Here is an 18,310-nt window from a genome sequence, read left to right on the forward strand (position 1 = left end):
ACTAAACATTCACCACCTCAGAGAACAGTGTCTTGCATCTGCTTGCATTACAATTTCTCACAGGATGTGGCAGTGCTAGGCATTTGACCCAGTGCTTAATAAACACTATACTGAATAATTAACAAAGCCTGTAAGTGAGCAGAGGGGAAAGAGAAGGGCTGGGGAGGGGGGTAACGGAAGAATATGAATGTGAGTTTATTAATACAGCCCTGCAGAGGGGTCAAAAGAAAGGCCAAACTCCAGAGAACATGGGGTAAGATCAAACTTAAAAGTCATTAAAGGCAACAAGGGCAGCCACACTATAAAGAACTTGAGGCAGGTATCTACCCTCCTGAACTACCTATTAGCAACAACTGGCTAGGTGACCTCAGGTAAATTCCTTATCCATCCATCCGTACCCACATTTATTAAAATGTTACTAACGGCCTTAGAAAGGCAATGCCAAAGAATGCTCAAACTACCGCACAATTGCACTCATCTCACACGCTAGTAAAGTAATGCTCAAAATTCTCCAAGCCAGGCTTCAGCAATATGTGAACCGTGAACTTCCTGATGTTAAAGCTGGTTTTAGAAAAGGCAGAGGAACCAGAGACCAAATTGCCAATATCTGCTGGATCATCGAAAAAGCAAGAGAATTCCAGAAAAACATCTATTTCTGCTTTGTTGACTATGCCAAAGCCTTTGACTGTGTGGATCACAATCAACTGTGGAAAATTCTTCAAGAGATGGGAATACCAGACCACCTGACCTGCCTCTTGAGAAATCTGTATGCAGGTCAGGAAGCAACAGTTAGAACTGGACATGGAACAACAGACTGGTTCCAAATAGGAAAAGGAGTACGTCAAGCCTGTATATTGTCACCCTGTTTATTTAACTTATATGCAGAGTACATCATGAGAAATGCTGGACTGGAAGAAACACAAGCTGGAATCAAGATTGCCGGGAGAAAGATCAATAACCTCAGATATACAGATGACACCACCCTTATGGCAGAAAGTGAAGAGGAACTCAAAAGCCTCTTGATGAAAGTGAAAGTGGAGAGTGAAACAGCTGGCTTAAAGCTCAACATTCAGAAAACGAAGATCATGGCATCTGGTCCCATCACTTCATGGGAAATAGATGGGGAAACAGTGTCAGACTTTATTTTTTGGGGCTCCAAAAACTGCAGATGGTGACTGCAGCCATGAAATTAAAAGACACTTACTCCTTGGAAGGAAAGTTGTGTCCAACCTAAATAGCATATTCAAAAGCAGAGACATTACTTTGCCCACAAAGGTCTGTCTAGTAAAGGCTATGGTTTTTCCAGTGGTCATGTATGGATGTGAGAGTTGGACTGTGAAGAAGGCTGAGTGCCGAAGAATTGATGTTTTTGAACTGTGGTGTTGAAGACTCTTGAGAGTCCCTTGGACTGCAAGGAGATCCAACCAGTCCATTCTGAAGGAGATCAGCCCTGGGATTTCTTTGGAAGGAATGATGCTAAAGCTGAAACTCCAGTACTTTGGCCACCTCATGCCAAGAGTTGACTCATTGGAGAAGACTCTGATGCTGGGAGGGACTGGGGGCAGGAGGAGAAGGAGATGACAGAGGATGAGATGGTTGGATGGCATCACTGACTCGATGGACATGAGTCTGAGTGAACTCTGGGAGTTGGTGATGGACAGGGAGGCCTGACGTGCTGCGATTCATGGGGTCGCAAAGAGTCGGACACGACTGAGCGACTGAACTGAACTAAATGGCCTATTTTTGATAGGCACTGCTCTATAGATTCTGACGTAAAACACACAAGTCTCTACCTCATGGAGCTTACATTTTAGTGGGGGGCCCAGATAATAAATAAGAAAGCAAAACGTAATGTCAAATGGTAAAAAGAACTATAGAGGAGGAATAAAAGGCAAAGCAGGGTAGATGGGGAGTGTTGGGGAAAAAGCTGGCTTGCTATCTTATATACAGGGCTCAGGAAAAGCCTCCCCTGGAGGGTGACATCTGAGCAAGGACTCAAATAATTAAGGCGATGAAGTTAAACTATGTGGAGCATCTTTAGGGAGATAGGAGCAAGGAGGCTGTACAGCTGGAATAAAATGAAAAAAATAGCAACAAAGGAGGTGAGTCTCCTCAGCTAAGGCCTTACTAGGCCACTGAAAGAATCTGATTTTTACTTAGTGAGACAGGGATCTGCTGGAGGCTTCTGAGTATAGGAATGAAATCATTTAAGTTTTAAGAGTCACTTGTGATGCTGTATAAAGAGCTGGCTCTGGGGCAGGTAAGGTGGAAGCATGCAGTTAAGTTAGGAGGCCACTGCAATAATCCAGATTAGGGAAGACAGTGGCTTGGACCAGGTGGTGGTGGTGAAGATGGTGAGAAGTGGCTGGATATAAAGGAAATACCTGAAGACAGAGTGGGATATACATTTAAGGTTGTGACAAAGGGAAGTCACTCCATTATTATTATCTTGACTTGAGCAAATGAAAGAATGACGTTTCCATTTAGTGAGATGGGGAAGAATGTGAGAGAGGCAGGTATGGGATGGAAGTCAGGAGTCTGGTTTGGGATTTCGGTCTGAGACTTCTGTTAGACATCCAAGTAAAGCTGTTAAGGAGAAGCTGAACATGGGTTTGGAGTTCAGGGGAGAGGTATGAACTGGAGATAATAATGTTGGGAGTCACTGGCATACATGGATAATATATGGCAATGAAACAGAATGAGATCACCCGGAAAGTGAGTGTAGACGAAGAAAAGAACAGGGACGAGGGCCAAGCTCTGAGCCGTTTAGAGGTTCAGATGCTGGGGAGATGAGAAGGAACCAGTTTAGGGACCAGAGGAAGAATGCCCAAGCAGGTAGGAGGAGAATGAAACGGACTGATACTCTCAAAGTCAAGAAGAAAAGGGTTTATATCATAGTCAAGTGGGACTTCCCACAGAAATGCAAAACTGATTTAACATACAAAAGTTAAGCAATGTAATATGTATTAATTGAATAAAGGACAAAAACCACATGATCACTTCAACAGACACATTAAAAAGCATCGATAAAAACCCAACACTGTAGATCCATAAATGGAACCCTGTACAGGTTTTAAAAGAATGATGTAGAACTTTATATGCTGATAGGAAAAGACCTCTAAGATATATTAAAGTAAAAAATTTAGTTGCAGAACAGCTTACACTGCACTCTAAACTCCACTGCATTTTAAAACTCCATTCATGTTTTAAAATTTTCAAAGAAGGGAAATACATGGAAAAAATAAATATAAAAGGATAGTAAATAATATATTGCCTAATAGTAATCAGAAATTGAAAAAAGAGTAAAAAAATTTTTTTAAACTGATACTTGCTTTTATTGACTACTGAACATCATGGTTACTAACAGTAGCTCTTAGAACACAAAATTTTTTAAACTACACTAAAATTATTTATTTTTAAATTTATTTTTATTGAAGTATAGTTGAATTAAAAAAAAGTACATCTTTTCATAAAACCAGTTTAATCACCTTTGTAACATATCCTGGTATTACACAGTCATAATTTCAATATTATTAGTCACAGCTTACTTACAGTAGCAACAGGGTCATTGCTTCGGGTGGCTGCAAGACTGAAATATTTCACATGTGTGTTGGTTTCCAAAGCCTTTGCAAAATCTTTTAGGGTTGGAATTGGGATATTCTTGAAAGACAAAAATATGAAACATTATTACATTTTAGTTTTCAGTAAATTCAGTCCAATAATCAAAGACATCTCTACTTTCTCTTTTGCTTAAAATGTACTCAGAAATTATGTAACATATAACCACTGTCCTACAAATGAAAACTAACAACTCAGTCACCTCATCTCTTTGACTGTTCTAGTACTGTATATCTGTTGGCATAGAGCAAAGCATACATCACTGCTTTTCTAGCACAAGGTTAAAGAAAATTCTCACTATTCTCTTTTTAATTATTTGTATTATGAGTATTTAAAATGGTTCCATTTTTCTACAAAGAGAAAGATGTGGGAATCTACTTATAGTGCTTTCTGAGGCAGATGACATATGTTCTCAGTCACAAGCTGTAAGGTGTTAAGAAAGATTAACTTGAAATGAGGAAAGAGACAGTTTTAGGAGACATCTGTTTTTCCTCTTAGTATCAAGACTTCAGCTTCCTGTAGCCTGGTTATTTTCAGATCATTACTATTGATTTAGAGACCAAGATACATGAGAACTAAATTAAAAAAAAAAAAAAAAAGATTAGTGATCAACTAGGCACATTAGCTTTTCCCAAGGCTTTCCTGCCTCCACTCACAGGAAGGAACACCCACAGAAAGCACAGAGGTCTAATTCCCTAGGTTCCTGTAATTTCCAGATGTTCTTGCTGCCTTCAATTCAGATAAATTAACATTTAAAATGAGGAATCTGTAACAAGGCTATCATACAATGGCTAATAATACCTAAGAGATCATCTGAGTTTACTCTTCGGTAATTAATTATCCTTATGCTCTCCTAACTCATTTCTTCTTTTTTTACTTCATGGAAGAGTTGCATTTTAAAAGTCCCAGTAAGATCCCATAAAACCCACTTCTGGGTGTGTAATCAAGAGAAATGAAAACACATATTCACACAAAAACTTGTATGTGAATGTGTATAGTGGCTTTATTTATAATTATCCCAAACTGGAAGCAACTCTTAAGTCTCAAGTCTATCAGCTGGTGAATGGACACACAAACCACGGCACATCCAAAGAAATACTGCTCAGCAACACAAAACCGCAAACCACTGAGACATGCAACAGCACAGATGACTCTCACAAGCGTTATGCTAAGTGAAGAAACCAGATTCAATGGCCATACACTATATGACTCCATTTATATGAAATTCTGGAGAAAGCAAAATGATAATGGAAAGAAAACAGATCCATGGTTGTCAGGGGCTGGAGCTGGTGGCAGGAATGAGGACGGAGGGTGTGACATGTTCTACATCTGACAGTGGTGGTGGTGGTGCGATTGTATGCATTTGCTTTAACTCACAGAAGTGCACACTAGACAGGGAGAATTTCACAACATCTACATTATATTTCAAGGGACCTGATGAAAAAGACAAAAACTGAAAGACTAAAATGCTCCTATAAAAGGGCAGTACTTCGGAAGCCCAAGACATATACTGCCATCTGCAGAGTTTATATTTCTATTAATATATGATAGCCTTTAAAAAGTAAATCAGAAAATACTCTTATATCTTAACTTCTAAAATAGAAGAAATCGCTGTTAGCATACTACTAGAAGTAAAAACTTTACCATTAAGTAGAAGGGATCAGTCTATATCAAAACTGCCCAGCTCTCAGCCGAGGAGGAAAATAGCTTTCTGCCTGCTTATCACACCTACCTTTATATTATTCAAATTAACTTCAACAAGATAAGCATCATTTTCTTTAATCCTCTTTAAACTTTCTTCAACATTGGTTGGATTTGGGGGCTCATCGAATACTGGAAGAATCTTTTCCCCTTTTACCACATCTGCAGTAACAAATGGAAAGAGCAAGTATGTCACTGATTGACACTGTTATAGTGAGAGCATATATTAACTTGGAAACACATAGCACACACACACACACATGCAGTAGAACTAATTTATAAGTTTCTTTCCCCAAATTTCTAAAAGATCATTTATGTGCTGACACACAAAGCACTGAAATAAAGCTTTACTGAATATAAGTACCAAACATAATTCAACATTTAATTTGCTTGCAATGTATCAGCCTTCAAAAATGAGTATTTTCACTGCCTCTTGCCTCCTGGTGTATTATAAGATATTTTTATCACAAAAATATATTTGCTGATACAAGCTGACACAAATGGTGATCCCATTTACTTTTAGCAATGTTCAAGATAAAGTTCTAATACGATAAAATCTCATACCTCAAAGTTCTAATATAATAAAATCTTAACAACTGTTAAGAGATTAAGAAGAACTGAAAAAAAAAAAAAAAAAAATGACAAGCAAATGCAATGTGTGACCCTTCTGGATCCTGACTTGAACAAACCAGCTGTGCAATGGCATTTTTGAGAGAATATGGAAAATCTGAATGTGGACTGGTTATTGGACAACATGAAAGAATTACTCATAATCTTTAAGTTTGATAACGGCATTGTGGTTATGTTACAAGAAGAGCCTTTGTGAGAGACACATATGGAAATGGGTGAAGTAATATAAACAAACAGGATTTGCTTTAAAATATTTCTGGGAAAAAAAGAAAAAAAAATAAAACAAACAAAAAAATAAATAAAATATTTGGGGGAACAAAGCAGAACAGATGGGAGGGAGGCAGTCAGTGGACGAAACAGAGCTGGCAAGGTGTGAAAAACAGTTGAAGCTGGATAATGGATATGTTATTCCCTCTTCTATTATGTATGCTTGAACATTTCCACAATAAAGAGAAAAAAAAAAAAACAGGAGAATGGCCAATTATAGAACATTCATAAAATGGAATGTTATAAAGATGTTTGAATGAGGTAAATCTATATGCACTCACTAGGAAATGTGGTATGTTGCTAAGCAATACATTACATAGCATAGATCAAAATCCTCACCACCGAGTTCATGGGATATTAAAGCTAGCTTCATCATTCTAAAACTTCAGCTCCTTCACAGGCAAATTAGAGATGATAATACTTATTTCATAGAACTATTGTAAGAATTGAGAACAATTTACATTCAAGAGCTATGCACAGAAGAACATGGCCCATGGTAAGCATTCAAAAAAAAAAATTAGCCAGCAGTATTATTACTGAAAACTTGAGTAACAAAAAATACCTCTTGTATGATCCCATTTTTGTAAAAAAAAAAAAAAAGAAAAGATATTTATAACATGTGTACATATATAAGTTTATATAAGCATAACACGAAGTCGGGAAGGATACATTCCAAATCGTTAATAGTCATGGCTGAGGGTGGGGTGGTGGTGCAGGAAGTAGAAGGCAGGATGGCTGTGAATAGAGACACTTACTTCTTGTGCATGTAAGTCATGTTTGAATTTACTACACAATATGCATTATTTTGGTAGTTTTAAAATGTCTTACACATGAATTTTTAAAAAAGCTTTGCTTTAGTCTAACATTGCATCAGACAAAAAGGTTTAGGGTCTGAAGAATTCTTTGCTTTCTCCTGAATCTGATTTTATAATATAGTTTCTTAGTCAGCACTGTTGTAGACTTCCTGAAAATTAGGAACACCAAAAACAAAATGTCAATTAAAGCCAAGTTTGACTGGTTTTTATAGTATTTACCATTAGCATTATTTAGTAAGGTGAGAGTGGTTCCTATTATGTCTGCTGACACATTAAGCATACAATATTTAACATTCTATTTTCAATGGTTTTCTATTGTCAATACCATGTAACTGGAATCTCAGGATTCCAGCACACATACGTAACATTTGGCATGCAAATACTGAAGTCATTACATGGAGGAAACAAAACATAATTAACAAAAGATTAGAATTCACAAAGCATTATAAGTTCTTACTTGAAAAATGTTCTTGGTCGACACCATTACTGCTTCCCACTATGTTGCAGAACTGTGTATTTGTTATCAAATTGTGCATCCCAAGAATAGCTACAAATATAGAAAAAGAACGTTATTTTATACCCCCAAATTTCTATCAGTGATTTTAATATTCTCTGGACATTTTCATATTCAATTAAACACACATTTTTTAGCCCAAAAAAGGAGACAACATGATTAAAAAAATCCCCTACAATCTCTTTCTTATCAATACCCTTGTACTTTCTCCCCACGTCTGAATTTAGACACAGCTGGAGCCAGCTTGACCCTAAATGTAAACCTGTGCTTAGCTCCATCTGGTGGCCAAGAGAGAAAATGGAAATGATCTACTGCTATCCATCCACCCTTCTTACAATGTTTCTCCAAACAGAATGATAAAAAACAGATTTTCAACTTAACCTTGACTCTTAATATTAATTTACATTTGTACTTCAGCTGAGAGCAGAGTACTAAAAAGTACAGTTGAATTCTCACATTTAAGATTAAAATCACATCCCTTAGGACTAGAAATAAATGTGGTTTTGTTTTTGCTGCCCTTTTGCACAAATGAGGCAGAAGCTACTACTGTACTGGCCCGTTCCATTCTGATGAGTGTACTGTTTACAAGTTCATAGTCCTCAGCCCCCCAGGGAATAAGATACCTGCTCCAGGTGTGGTACCACACCCTGACTGTGCTTCTCTTGTTAATTCTTAGGGTTATTTGGTACTAAGATCTTCCCAGGCATCGTATTTTTCTATCTAGGAAAATGGGTGTGGGTGGAGGTAGCTGGGGGCAGACACTGGTCCAGATAAGAAATGGGTAGTGAAAAAATCACAGGGAGGTTTGGAGTTCCATCTAACTTCAGGAAAGTTAGGAAAGTGGGATGATAGCTCAGGACTACTTTATCTAATTTCCAGTTACCCATTTCTGGGTCTTCTGATAAAACGGGATACCAGTTGACCTTGGAGATAGCTTTTAGCTGAGCACCGGCTGATGAAAGTCTTTAATAAAGACTTTCAAAGATGGCAAGAAGGGGGAAAAAAGACATCCAATAATCAATAAATTCCATTAACATTAAAATTTGATCATTAAGAGAATTTAAAGAAACAAAATCCTTTATGTCAGATTTACAGTGTTAAAAACAAAGCCAAATATACGGTTACATATTCAGGAGCACTTCGCTAGGCAAAGCCAGCATTTGTGTAGTGAATACAGGTATGTGTTGGCATTTTCCCCCTCTATTCTCACTCACAAATTAATTTATTTTAGGAGATACCTGCGAGGTCACACAATTCTGTATCAGAAGCACTTGTCAAAGCTTCTTCTAGTTCTGGATCAAGAGACACTTTTTCTTCTGTAAAAGTCTGTACAGGTTTCTGTTTGGGGATAAATATTTTCCCTGTAAAACAAAGCAGTTTGTTAATTTCACTATTACTGCTAGTAACTCATTACCATTTTGTTCTAACAGAAATTATTAGAAGTATGTACAACTGAAGCTGAAATAAAAATCAAGATTAACATCTAAAACATATGTATGTATGGCTGAGTCCCTTTGCTGTTCACCTGAAGCTATCACAGCATTTTTAATCGGTGACACCCCCCAAAATAAATACAAATTCATTATTAAGAATGCTTAAAAAATAAATAAGGAAAGCAAAAAAAAAAAAATTAACATCTACAATAACTCTGTTTCATCTTCAGTGTGTATTTATAAGTTTCCAATGCAATATTCTGGCCATAACAATCAGAACCAAAAAAAAAAAAAAAAAATGAACTGAGAAATTTTCCCATTTGTGAAAGTAAAATAGGTTCTTTTTGGAGTAATAATGAGTTATTCTACAAATATTAAAAAAAAAACTAAATCATAAAAAAAAATCTATAAACAGAGTAAGGAAATAAAACAATTCACTTTCTTATTCTTAAGCCAAGAACTGCTAGAGTCCCTGGGGGATGGCAGAGGCAATTCAACTTCTAAAAATTTGGACTTCCCTGGTGGGGCAGAGGTTAAGAATCTGCCTGCCAATGCAGGGAACACGTGTTCAGTGTTGGAGAAGATGCCACGTGGCAGACAGCATCTAAGCCTGTACACCACAACTACTGAAGCCCTTGAGCCCTAGAGCCTGGGCTCTGCAACAAGAGAAGCCACGGCAATGAGAAGCCTGTGCACCACAAGAAGAGTCGCCCCACTTGCCCCAACTAGAGAAAGCCCTTGCACAGCAAAGAAGATGCATTGCAGCCAAAAAGAAAATAAATACATTCAAAAACACTTCCAAAACTTTAAGTTCTAATTGAAAAGAGATTTCTGTATGTACTGAGTGGTCATCTGAAACCTTCTGGCACTGTTCTTCTAAGTCTGGACAGTAACAAGGTTACTTAAGAAAACAGTTCTTCTAGAAACCCATAGTTCTTGGTATGTGAAAATTTGATATTTTATTACCATATGTTCAAAGAAAAATTTAAAATGTGAAGTGAATGGAAAATGATAATGATATAACTGCAGCACAAGCTGACCAAACAAGATATATTTACACATAGTGGGACCAAGTTACCAAGACTGCCTCTCATTTACTTCCCGAGAGAGGTAAAAATTGTAACTAAGTGATCTAGGAAGGCCTTCACAGGTGTGTCTTCACAGAAGTTCAATTATTTTCTTTTCTATCAGAAAATTACCAGGAAAGTATGAGGCCATGTGGCCTGGTAAATCTATGCAGTGTTCTATCAAAAGAAATGTTTGTGGACTTAATAATCAGGGCAGTGAGTAATGTATAATTCTTGTTCAAGGTAAACAGCAATCAGTGTAACTCATAAGGAAACCTCCCACAATGCACACTGCTCCCAGGAATCTGGCCAAAGCTTGTCAGGTATTTTCAGCTCAGTTCAGTTCAGTTCAGTCACTCAGTCATGTTTGACTCTTTGCGACCCCATGAATCGCAGCACGCCAGGCCTCCCTGTCCATCACCAACTCCTGGAGTTCACTCAAACTCATGTCCATAGAGTCAGTGATGCCATCCATACATCTCATGCTCTGTCGCCACCTTCTCCTCCTGCCCCCAATCCCTCCCAGCATCAGAGTCTTTTCCAATGAGGCAACTCTTCGCATGAGGTGGCCAAAGTACTGGAGTTTCAGCTTTAGCATCATTCCTTCCAAAGAAATCCCAGGGCTGATCTCCTTCAGAATGGACTGGTTGGATCTCCTTGCAGTCCAAGGGACTCTCAAGAGTCTTCTCCAACACCACAGTTCAAAAGCATCAATTCTTCGGCATTCAGCTTTCTTCACAGTCCAACTCTCACATCCATACATGACCACTGGAAAAACCATAGCCTTGACTAGACGGACCTTTGTTGGTAAAGTAATGTCTCTGCTTTTGAATATGCTATCTAGGTTGGTCATAACTTTCCTTCCAAGGAGTAAGCGTCTTTTAATTTCATGGCTGCAATCACCATCTGCAGTGATTTTGGAGCCCAAAAAGCCCATCTAAAATATCTTAATTTCTGATATTATATTTCTTATTTTTTAGTATTTCCGTTTATTAAAAAAACAAACAAACAAACAAAACCAGTCTTCATGTTTCTGCCGAAATTCCTCATCTGTTGATCCATGTGGTGCACCTTGTCCAGCAGATCTGGTATTTCTGTCATAAAGTTTCTGACTCATAACACCAATATCTGGATCACCTCTGGGTCTTCTATTGATTGTCTTCTTGATTATGGGCCACATGTGTCTTAAGATCTTTGATTTTGTATTGGGCATTTTTGTAGAAAAGTATAGCAGAGACTAAAGGAAATTATATTTGCTCCCAGAAAGGGGCATGGCCCTCAGGTCAAGACTGAAGTTACATGCTTTACAGTAGAGCTGAACTTGGGCTTTTTGTTGCAACTGTAGTTTGATTCATTTCCTCACTTGAGGAAAGATGAGGACTTAATCTTCAGCAAGGCCTGGGATTAGAGCTCTGGTGAGATTTTGAGAGCTCTGAGATGCCTACTTCTTTCAGCCCTGCTCTCGTGTTGTCTGCTCTACACTTTGTGAATGTGGAGGTGAACGGAAAAGGATTTCTCTCAGTTCTCCTGAGCTAAAACCATGCCTCAGGAATTTTCTCTCAGCTTTGCTTCCCTGCCTTGGTTCTTAGAGTAGGATCCCTAACACTAAATGAAGACCTAAAGGGCAGTGTGGTCTCACTCCGTCTTATGCAATGCACTGTCCAATATGGTAGCCACTGGCCATATGTGACTAGGTTTAAGTTAATTAAAATTAAAAATTCAGCTTCTCAGTCACACTAGCTATGTCTGGCTAGTAGCTACCACACTGGTTAGCACAGATCCTGAACACTTCCATCATGGCAGAAAGTTCTAGTGGACAGAACTTTATAACTATAAACTATTTAGCTAGACTATAACTTCACTGGTTTATACTCTATCATGTTAGCCCATACATAGCCATTAGAAGTTTAAAAGTTAGGCTGACTTCTTATTCCTCTGTACGGTGGCTTCTGCTTTTTCTCTACATTTCAGTCAGGAAAGAAGGCAGAGAGAGGGTCACTTCTCTTATGGAAGACTTACCACTTTCTGGAGTCACTAAGATTTGTGTCTTCAAGCTCTCTGGTATTTTTTTTTTTTTTAACTGTGATTATGTAGTTTATATTGTTTGTTTTGGTGAGAATAAGAACTTTCTTGCAACTTCCTACATCTGAATTAGAAGTCTTTTTAGCGAACTATAATGCACTTATATTAATAAGGAAGCTTTCAACTGCATGTAACAGAATACCCAATTCAAAGTGGTTTAAACTGGTGCTTCTCAAGCTTTAACGTGCATGTCATCCATCTGGTGATCTTATTAAAATGCAGACTCATGCAGTAGGTCTGATGCAAGCCCTAAGAATCTATATTTCTAACCAGCCTCCCAGATGACCAATGATCTACAGATCACTCTCAAAGAACCAAGGGTTGGAACAGTAAGTATTTTTATCTCATTTAATAACTCCACAGGGAGGTGGCTGAAGGTTTAGTTCAGTAGCTCAATGTTGACATAAAAAATTCAGACTATATTTTCTCTTTGACTATAACCAGCACGGAGGCATTTGTTCTTAGGCCATTAGTCTCAAGATGATCTTTGTAACACTACATATCACAACCTCATGCAGCAAGGTCATGACAGGAAGGAAGGGAACTTTCTCAACTGCTAACTTTTGCTAAGGAAAACTGTCTGACAGATTCCTCCTCTGGTCTCACTGACCAGCACTGGGGCCATGCTCCCCTGCAAGAGTAGCTAGAAAAGCAACATCTGGCCTTTTCAGTCTATTTCAGAGATGGATTCTGCCAGCAAGGAAGAAAGGATTTGTGAATGGTTGTTCAACAGAAAACTATCACATTTGTCCCAGTACTGAACCAGATGAAGCACTGTGCTCCCTTAATTCCCTGAACATTTCACTATAGCTACACGTACACATTTGGCATGTTTGGCTGTCCTCTGTGAGCTTTTCAGTGTTCTGTTCCATCCCCACATTCTTGCCTTGCTCACAACAGGCAATTCAATTTACTGAATAAATAATTTGGTGATTGCCTCCAGCTCATTTATCTCATTGAAGGCAATGACACCCCACTCCAATACTCTTGCCTGAAAATCCCATGGATGGAGGAGCCTGATAGGCTGCAGTCCATGGGGTCACTGAGAGTCAGACACGACTGAGCGACTTCACCTTCACTTTTCACTTTCATGCACTGGAGAAGGAAATGGCAACCCACTCCAGTGTTCTTGCCTGGAGGATCCCAGGGACGGGAGAGCCTGGTGGGCTGCCGTCTATGGGGTCGCACAGAGTCAGACACGAATGAAGCGACTTAGCAGCAGCAGCAGTAGCAGTAGCAGTGTATATTTCTGGAAAAGGCAATGGCAACCTACTCCAGTGTTCTTGCCTGGAGAATCCCAGGGACGGGAGAGCCTGGTGGGCTGATGTCTATGGGGTCGCACAGAGTCGGACACGACTGAAGTGACTTAGCAGCATAAACTATAACCTAAATACCCTGGTTCAAAGTTACACGGCAGAGTGAGCACAAGAACACGGGTTCCCAAACTCTCAACCCAGTAATTTTTCCAATAAACTGGTGGTTTATCAAACTTAACCCTTTAGCAGTGGACATTTCAACTCAAATCCCTATCTATATGGCAGTAGTGAAGTGAAAGTCACTCAGTCGTGTCCGACTCTTGCGACCCCATGGACTGTAGCCCACAAGGTTCCTCTGTCCATGGGATTCTCCAGGCAAGAATACTGGAGTGGGTTGTCATTCCCTTCTCCAGGGGATCTTCCCGATCCAGGAATCGAACCCATGTCTCCTGCATTGCAGGCAGATTCTTTACTGACTGAGCTAGGAGGGAAGCCCCCATCTATATGGTAGAACATAATTAATCTTCTTAGAATCAAATTTTGGAAGTCTGGTGATTATTAGATAATCTTTTATCATTAGTTCACAGGCAAAGGCAAATCCAAATCATAACATCCTGAAAATTCCATAACACTTTTCACAGTGGCTGATGTAACAAAGTGGCATACAATTCAGATGGTATGCCTTTAATTGCCATGTCAGGATAATTATATTTTCCTGAGCAAAATCTTATGGGGACTTTCAAATGTCTATCACCATGGCTAATGCTGGCTGCACAGTGGATTCACCTGGACAATTTTGATAAATTCTGATGTCCAAATCCCAACACCCTACCCCACCCATTGAGATTCTGATTTAATTGGTCTGATGTGCTGTATGGGACATCTGGATTTTCAAAAGCTCTCTAGGAATTCTAATGCATAGCAGCCAATGTCAAGAACCACTGGATTATAGTATTCACTTGGTAAACAAAACTACATAAACTATCAAATAGCTGCCCACATCTTATTCTAGGGACCAATGGAATCTAAAGTGTTACAAAACTCTAAAATGTTTATTTTTGTAATACTTACCTACAGACCATAAAGGCATTATTCATATCTAATTTTCCCCAAAAAACCTTTGCTAATACTTACAAATACAAAATGAATCTCATCAGAAAAAACAACAAAGCAAAACAAAATTTCCAAGAACTTAGGGAAATTCTGTGACAGCATTTTGCTTAATTTATACAGCTGTGAAGTAATTTGATGCCTCCTCTGATACTCCTCTACATAATTCCTCTGTATGTAGAGATTTTTGCTGTAGCAGTATTTAGTTTATACAGTTTTGTGCTTTTAACAATACAAAAAATAATCACTTCATATTTCTTCATGATTAGTTTAACATGAATACACTGTAAGAATTATACTTTAATGAGTATGTATAAAATCTTATAGAAAACTAAAAGAAAATATTTCTAAAAAAGGATAAAAGAGGCAGAACTTAAGTTTAGTATTATGAATACAAAACCTAAGGGGTCTTCCCCAAATTGATTTACAGACTTAAACAATCCCTTGAACAAATCTCAGCTATTTGCAGAAAGTGACAAGGTGACACTAAAATTCATGTAGAAATCCAAGGAACCCAGAATAGCCAAATAATCTTGAAAAAGGAGAACAAAGCTGAAGGATTCACACTTCCCAACTGAAAAACTTAATACAGAGTTATTGTAATTAAGATAGTATTTTGATGTACAAGGAAAGACATTTACATCAGTGAAACAGGGTTCAGAACCCAAAAATAAATTAGTATATTTATGGCCAATTGAATTTCTATCAGTACAAGGATATCAAGACAATTCAATTGAGCAAGGGCTGTCTTTTCAACAAATGGTGCTGGGACAATAGCAAAAGAACAAAGTTGGACCCTTATATAATATACCATACAAAAATAATAATTCAAAATGAACTACAGATCTAAATATCAGAGCTAAAACTATAACACTAAAAAAACAAAAACAAAAACATAAGCGTAAATCTCCAAGATCCTGAATTAGGCGATGATTTTTTAGATATAACACAAAAGTACAAGTAACAAAAGAAAAAATACACCGGACTATATAAAAATCTAAAACTTTTGTGGGACAATTGACACCACCAAGAATGTGAAAAGACAAGCTCTGGAATGAGAGAAACCGATTTCTAATTACATATGTGATACAAAATCTAGAATATACAAAGAATATTCATCAATAATAAATCAAATATTGACTGACAAAAATCAGCAATAAAAAGACATCAATTTAAAAATAGGCAAAGGATTTGAAGAAACACTTATCTAAAGAAGATATCAGATGTCTAAGAGCACATGAAAAAATGCTCAATACCATTAGTCATTAGGATAATGCAAATCAAAACCACAATGAGTGTTATCACTTCACAGCTACAAAGATGGCTATAATCAAATAGACAAGAGTTGACCAGGATGCAGAGAAATTAGAACCCTAATACTGGTGGTGGGAATGTAAAATGGCACAGCCACTTTAGAAAACAATTTTGCAGTTCTTCAAATTGTTAAAAAAACAGTCACCATATGACCCAGCAATTTCACTAGTAGGTATAAACAGCAACTTGTACACAGGAAAACGGAAAGCAGGTTGTGTGCTCAGTCATGTCTGACTCTGCGACCGCACGGTTTTCTCAGCAAGAATACTGGAGTGGATTGCCATTTCCTCCTCCAGGGAATCTCCCCAACCCAGGGATGGAGCTTGCAGAACTGGCAGGCGGATTCTTTACCACCACGCCACCTGGGAATCACAAATGTTCATAGCAGCATCATTCGTAATAGCTAAAAAGTTGAAACAATCCAAATGTTCATCAACTGATGCACGGATACACAAAGTGTGTGTTTCCATACAACGATATATTATTGATCCATATAAAAAGGAATGAAGCACTGATGTATACTAAAACACAGATGAAACTCCCAACCCAAACATCAGGCTAAGTGAAGGAAATCAGTTGGAAACACATATTGTATGATTCCATTTATTTGAAATGTCCAGAACAGGCAAATTTAGAGAAAAAGTTGATGACTGGTCTCCTAGGGCTGGAGCGTTTCAGTGAGGAGTAGAGACTGGCAGCTCATGGTTTAAGGTTTCTTTCAGGGATAATAAAAACGTTCTAAACTTAAGACTGTGCTGATCATGACACAACTCTGTGAATGTACTAAAAACCATTGAGTTGTACAGTTTACATGGGTAAATTTTATGATATGAGTTGCATCTTAATAAAGATGTTTTTTTAAAAAAACACTAAGGGACTGCAAGGAGATCCAACCAGTCCATCCTAAAGGAGATCAGTCCTGGGTGAACTCCAATAGTTTGGCCACCTGATGCGAAGAACTGACTCACTTGAAAAGACCCTGATGCTGGGAAAGATTGAGGGCAGGAGGAGAAGGGGACAAGAGGATGAGATGGTTGAATGGCATCACCAACTCAATGGACATGGGTTTGGTTGGACTCCAGGAGCTGGTGATGGACAGGGAGGCCTGGCGTGCTGTGGTTCATGGGGTTGCAAAGAGTTGGATACAACTGAGCGACTGAACTGAACTGAACTGAAGGGGCTGATGTATTAAATAAGGGCTTTTTTTTTTTTTTGGTCGTTTTGAGTAAATTTATATTTGGCCCCCTAAATTATAAAGATTAAAAAAAAAAAAAAGGTAATTTTATGAGACATATTCAACCAGACAGTGTGTGTGTCAAAATCAGCTGTTTTCTGAGAAATACAGAGTTAACAAACTGCTTGATCAATTCCATATTAACAGAAAATACCTTTGTAAACATGGGTGTTAATTTAGTCTCATAAATGAGATTTAAGTTACAAATCTTAATTACTAAGAGACGCTGATAAATTAATCTCCATTATAACAATTAATGTGATACGTGCCCTCAACATCTTACAGGATGAATGAAATGCTCAGCTTTTATTTGATGTACAATTATGTAGGGGTGTAAAGGGGTGTGTGTGTGTGTTTGCAGCAGGTAGGGAAATGCATAAATTTGATACTACTTTTATCCAAAACCATCTGTTAACAAACTTCATTAGTATACTATTTTATTATGATCATCTTCCTTCTGATGTGTTTTTTCAAATCATGGATTCTCAATCTCATTCTGATAAAATGATTTAACACATATAAAGCAACTGGTATACAGTAAACACAATAGACCCATGTTAATTCTTTATTCTTATTTTCTCTGGAATTTCTTGCATGTGTATGTGAGAGAGATAGAATTTTCCAAAAACAATCCTGGAGTACTGAAAACCATTAAGTCCCAAGTGTCTATATCCATGATTCTTTAATTCAGAAAATGAAGATTGGCTAGGCATGGATATTTTTGAAAATGTTCCCTATATGGTTCTCATTTTTACCTACTCATGTTGATAAAGTGGTAATCTGTATAATTACAGAGATTATACTTATAAGATTAGGATGAGTAATCTGTACTAATTTTACCTTTTCTCTCCTTGAAGTACGGTCAGAAAGCCCTGACTTCTTTTAATATTTGTATTTATTTGAAATAATACAATGTCTAAAAAAATGGCTATTCACTTCTGTTCTTCAGTTACACAGCATTCTATCTGACAACTTTAATTTCCTTATTTAACAAAGCAATGTCTAAAACTGGATTTTAACAAAGCAATGTTAAAAACTGAAATTAGAGTTCTTTACATTGTAGCAAAATATGAAAATAAGGAATGATAAGATCATAAAAAATCTTTCACCACTCCCAAATGCAATAAAACAAAAGCAGGGCTATGACTCTTGGTTGCTAAGAATGTTAAAATAGCTCAGTAATGTTTCTGCAACTACAAAATGACAGCTAAGGAAATAGAAGAAACCAAGATAAAATTTATACAATAGTAGCTGAAATGTAGGCATTTA

At 37.6% G+C, this 18,310-nt stretch overlaps 1 protein-coding gene across 1 annotated transcript in view; it reads right to left on the reverse strand.

Annotated features, from left to right (window-relative positions):
- Positions 1–18,310, reverse strand: part of TMOD3 (tropomodulin 3) — an 86,983-nt gene that overhangs the window by 10,688 nt on the left and 57,985 nt on the right. Inside the window, exons 4-7 of the mRNA XM_019968833.2 lie at positions 8,784–8,906; positions 7,489–7,578; positions 5,351–5,481; positions 3,553–3,660 (exon numbers count right to left, since the gene is read on the reverse strand). Coding sequence (XP_019824392.1) covers positions 3,553–3,660; positions 5,351–5,481; positions 7,489–7,578; positions 8,784–8,906 — 452 coding nt within the window. The remainder of the gene's footprint in view (positions 1–3,552; positions 3,661–5,350; positions 5,482–7,488; positions 7,579–8,783; positions 8,907–18,310) is intronic.

Source organism: Bos indicus, chromosome 10, assembly GCF_029378745.1.
Source record: "Bos indicus isolate NIAB-ARS_2022 breed Sahiwal x Tharparkar chromosome 10, NIAB-ARS_B.indTharparkar_mat_pri_1.0, whole genome shotgun sequence".
Classification (NCBI taxonomy): domain Eukaryota; kingdom Metazoa; phylum Chordata; class Mammalia; order Artiodactyla; family Bovidae; genus Bos; species Bos indicus.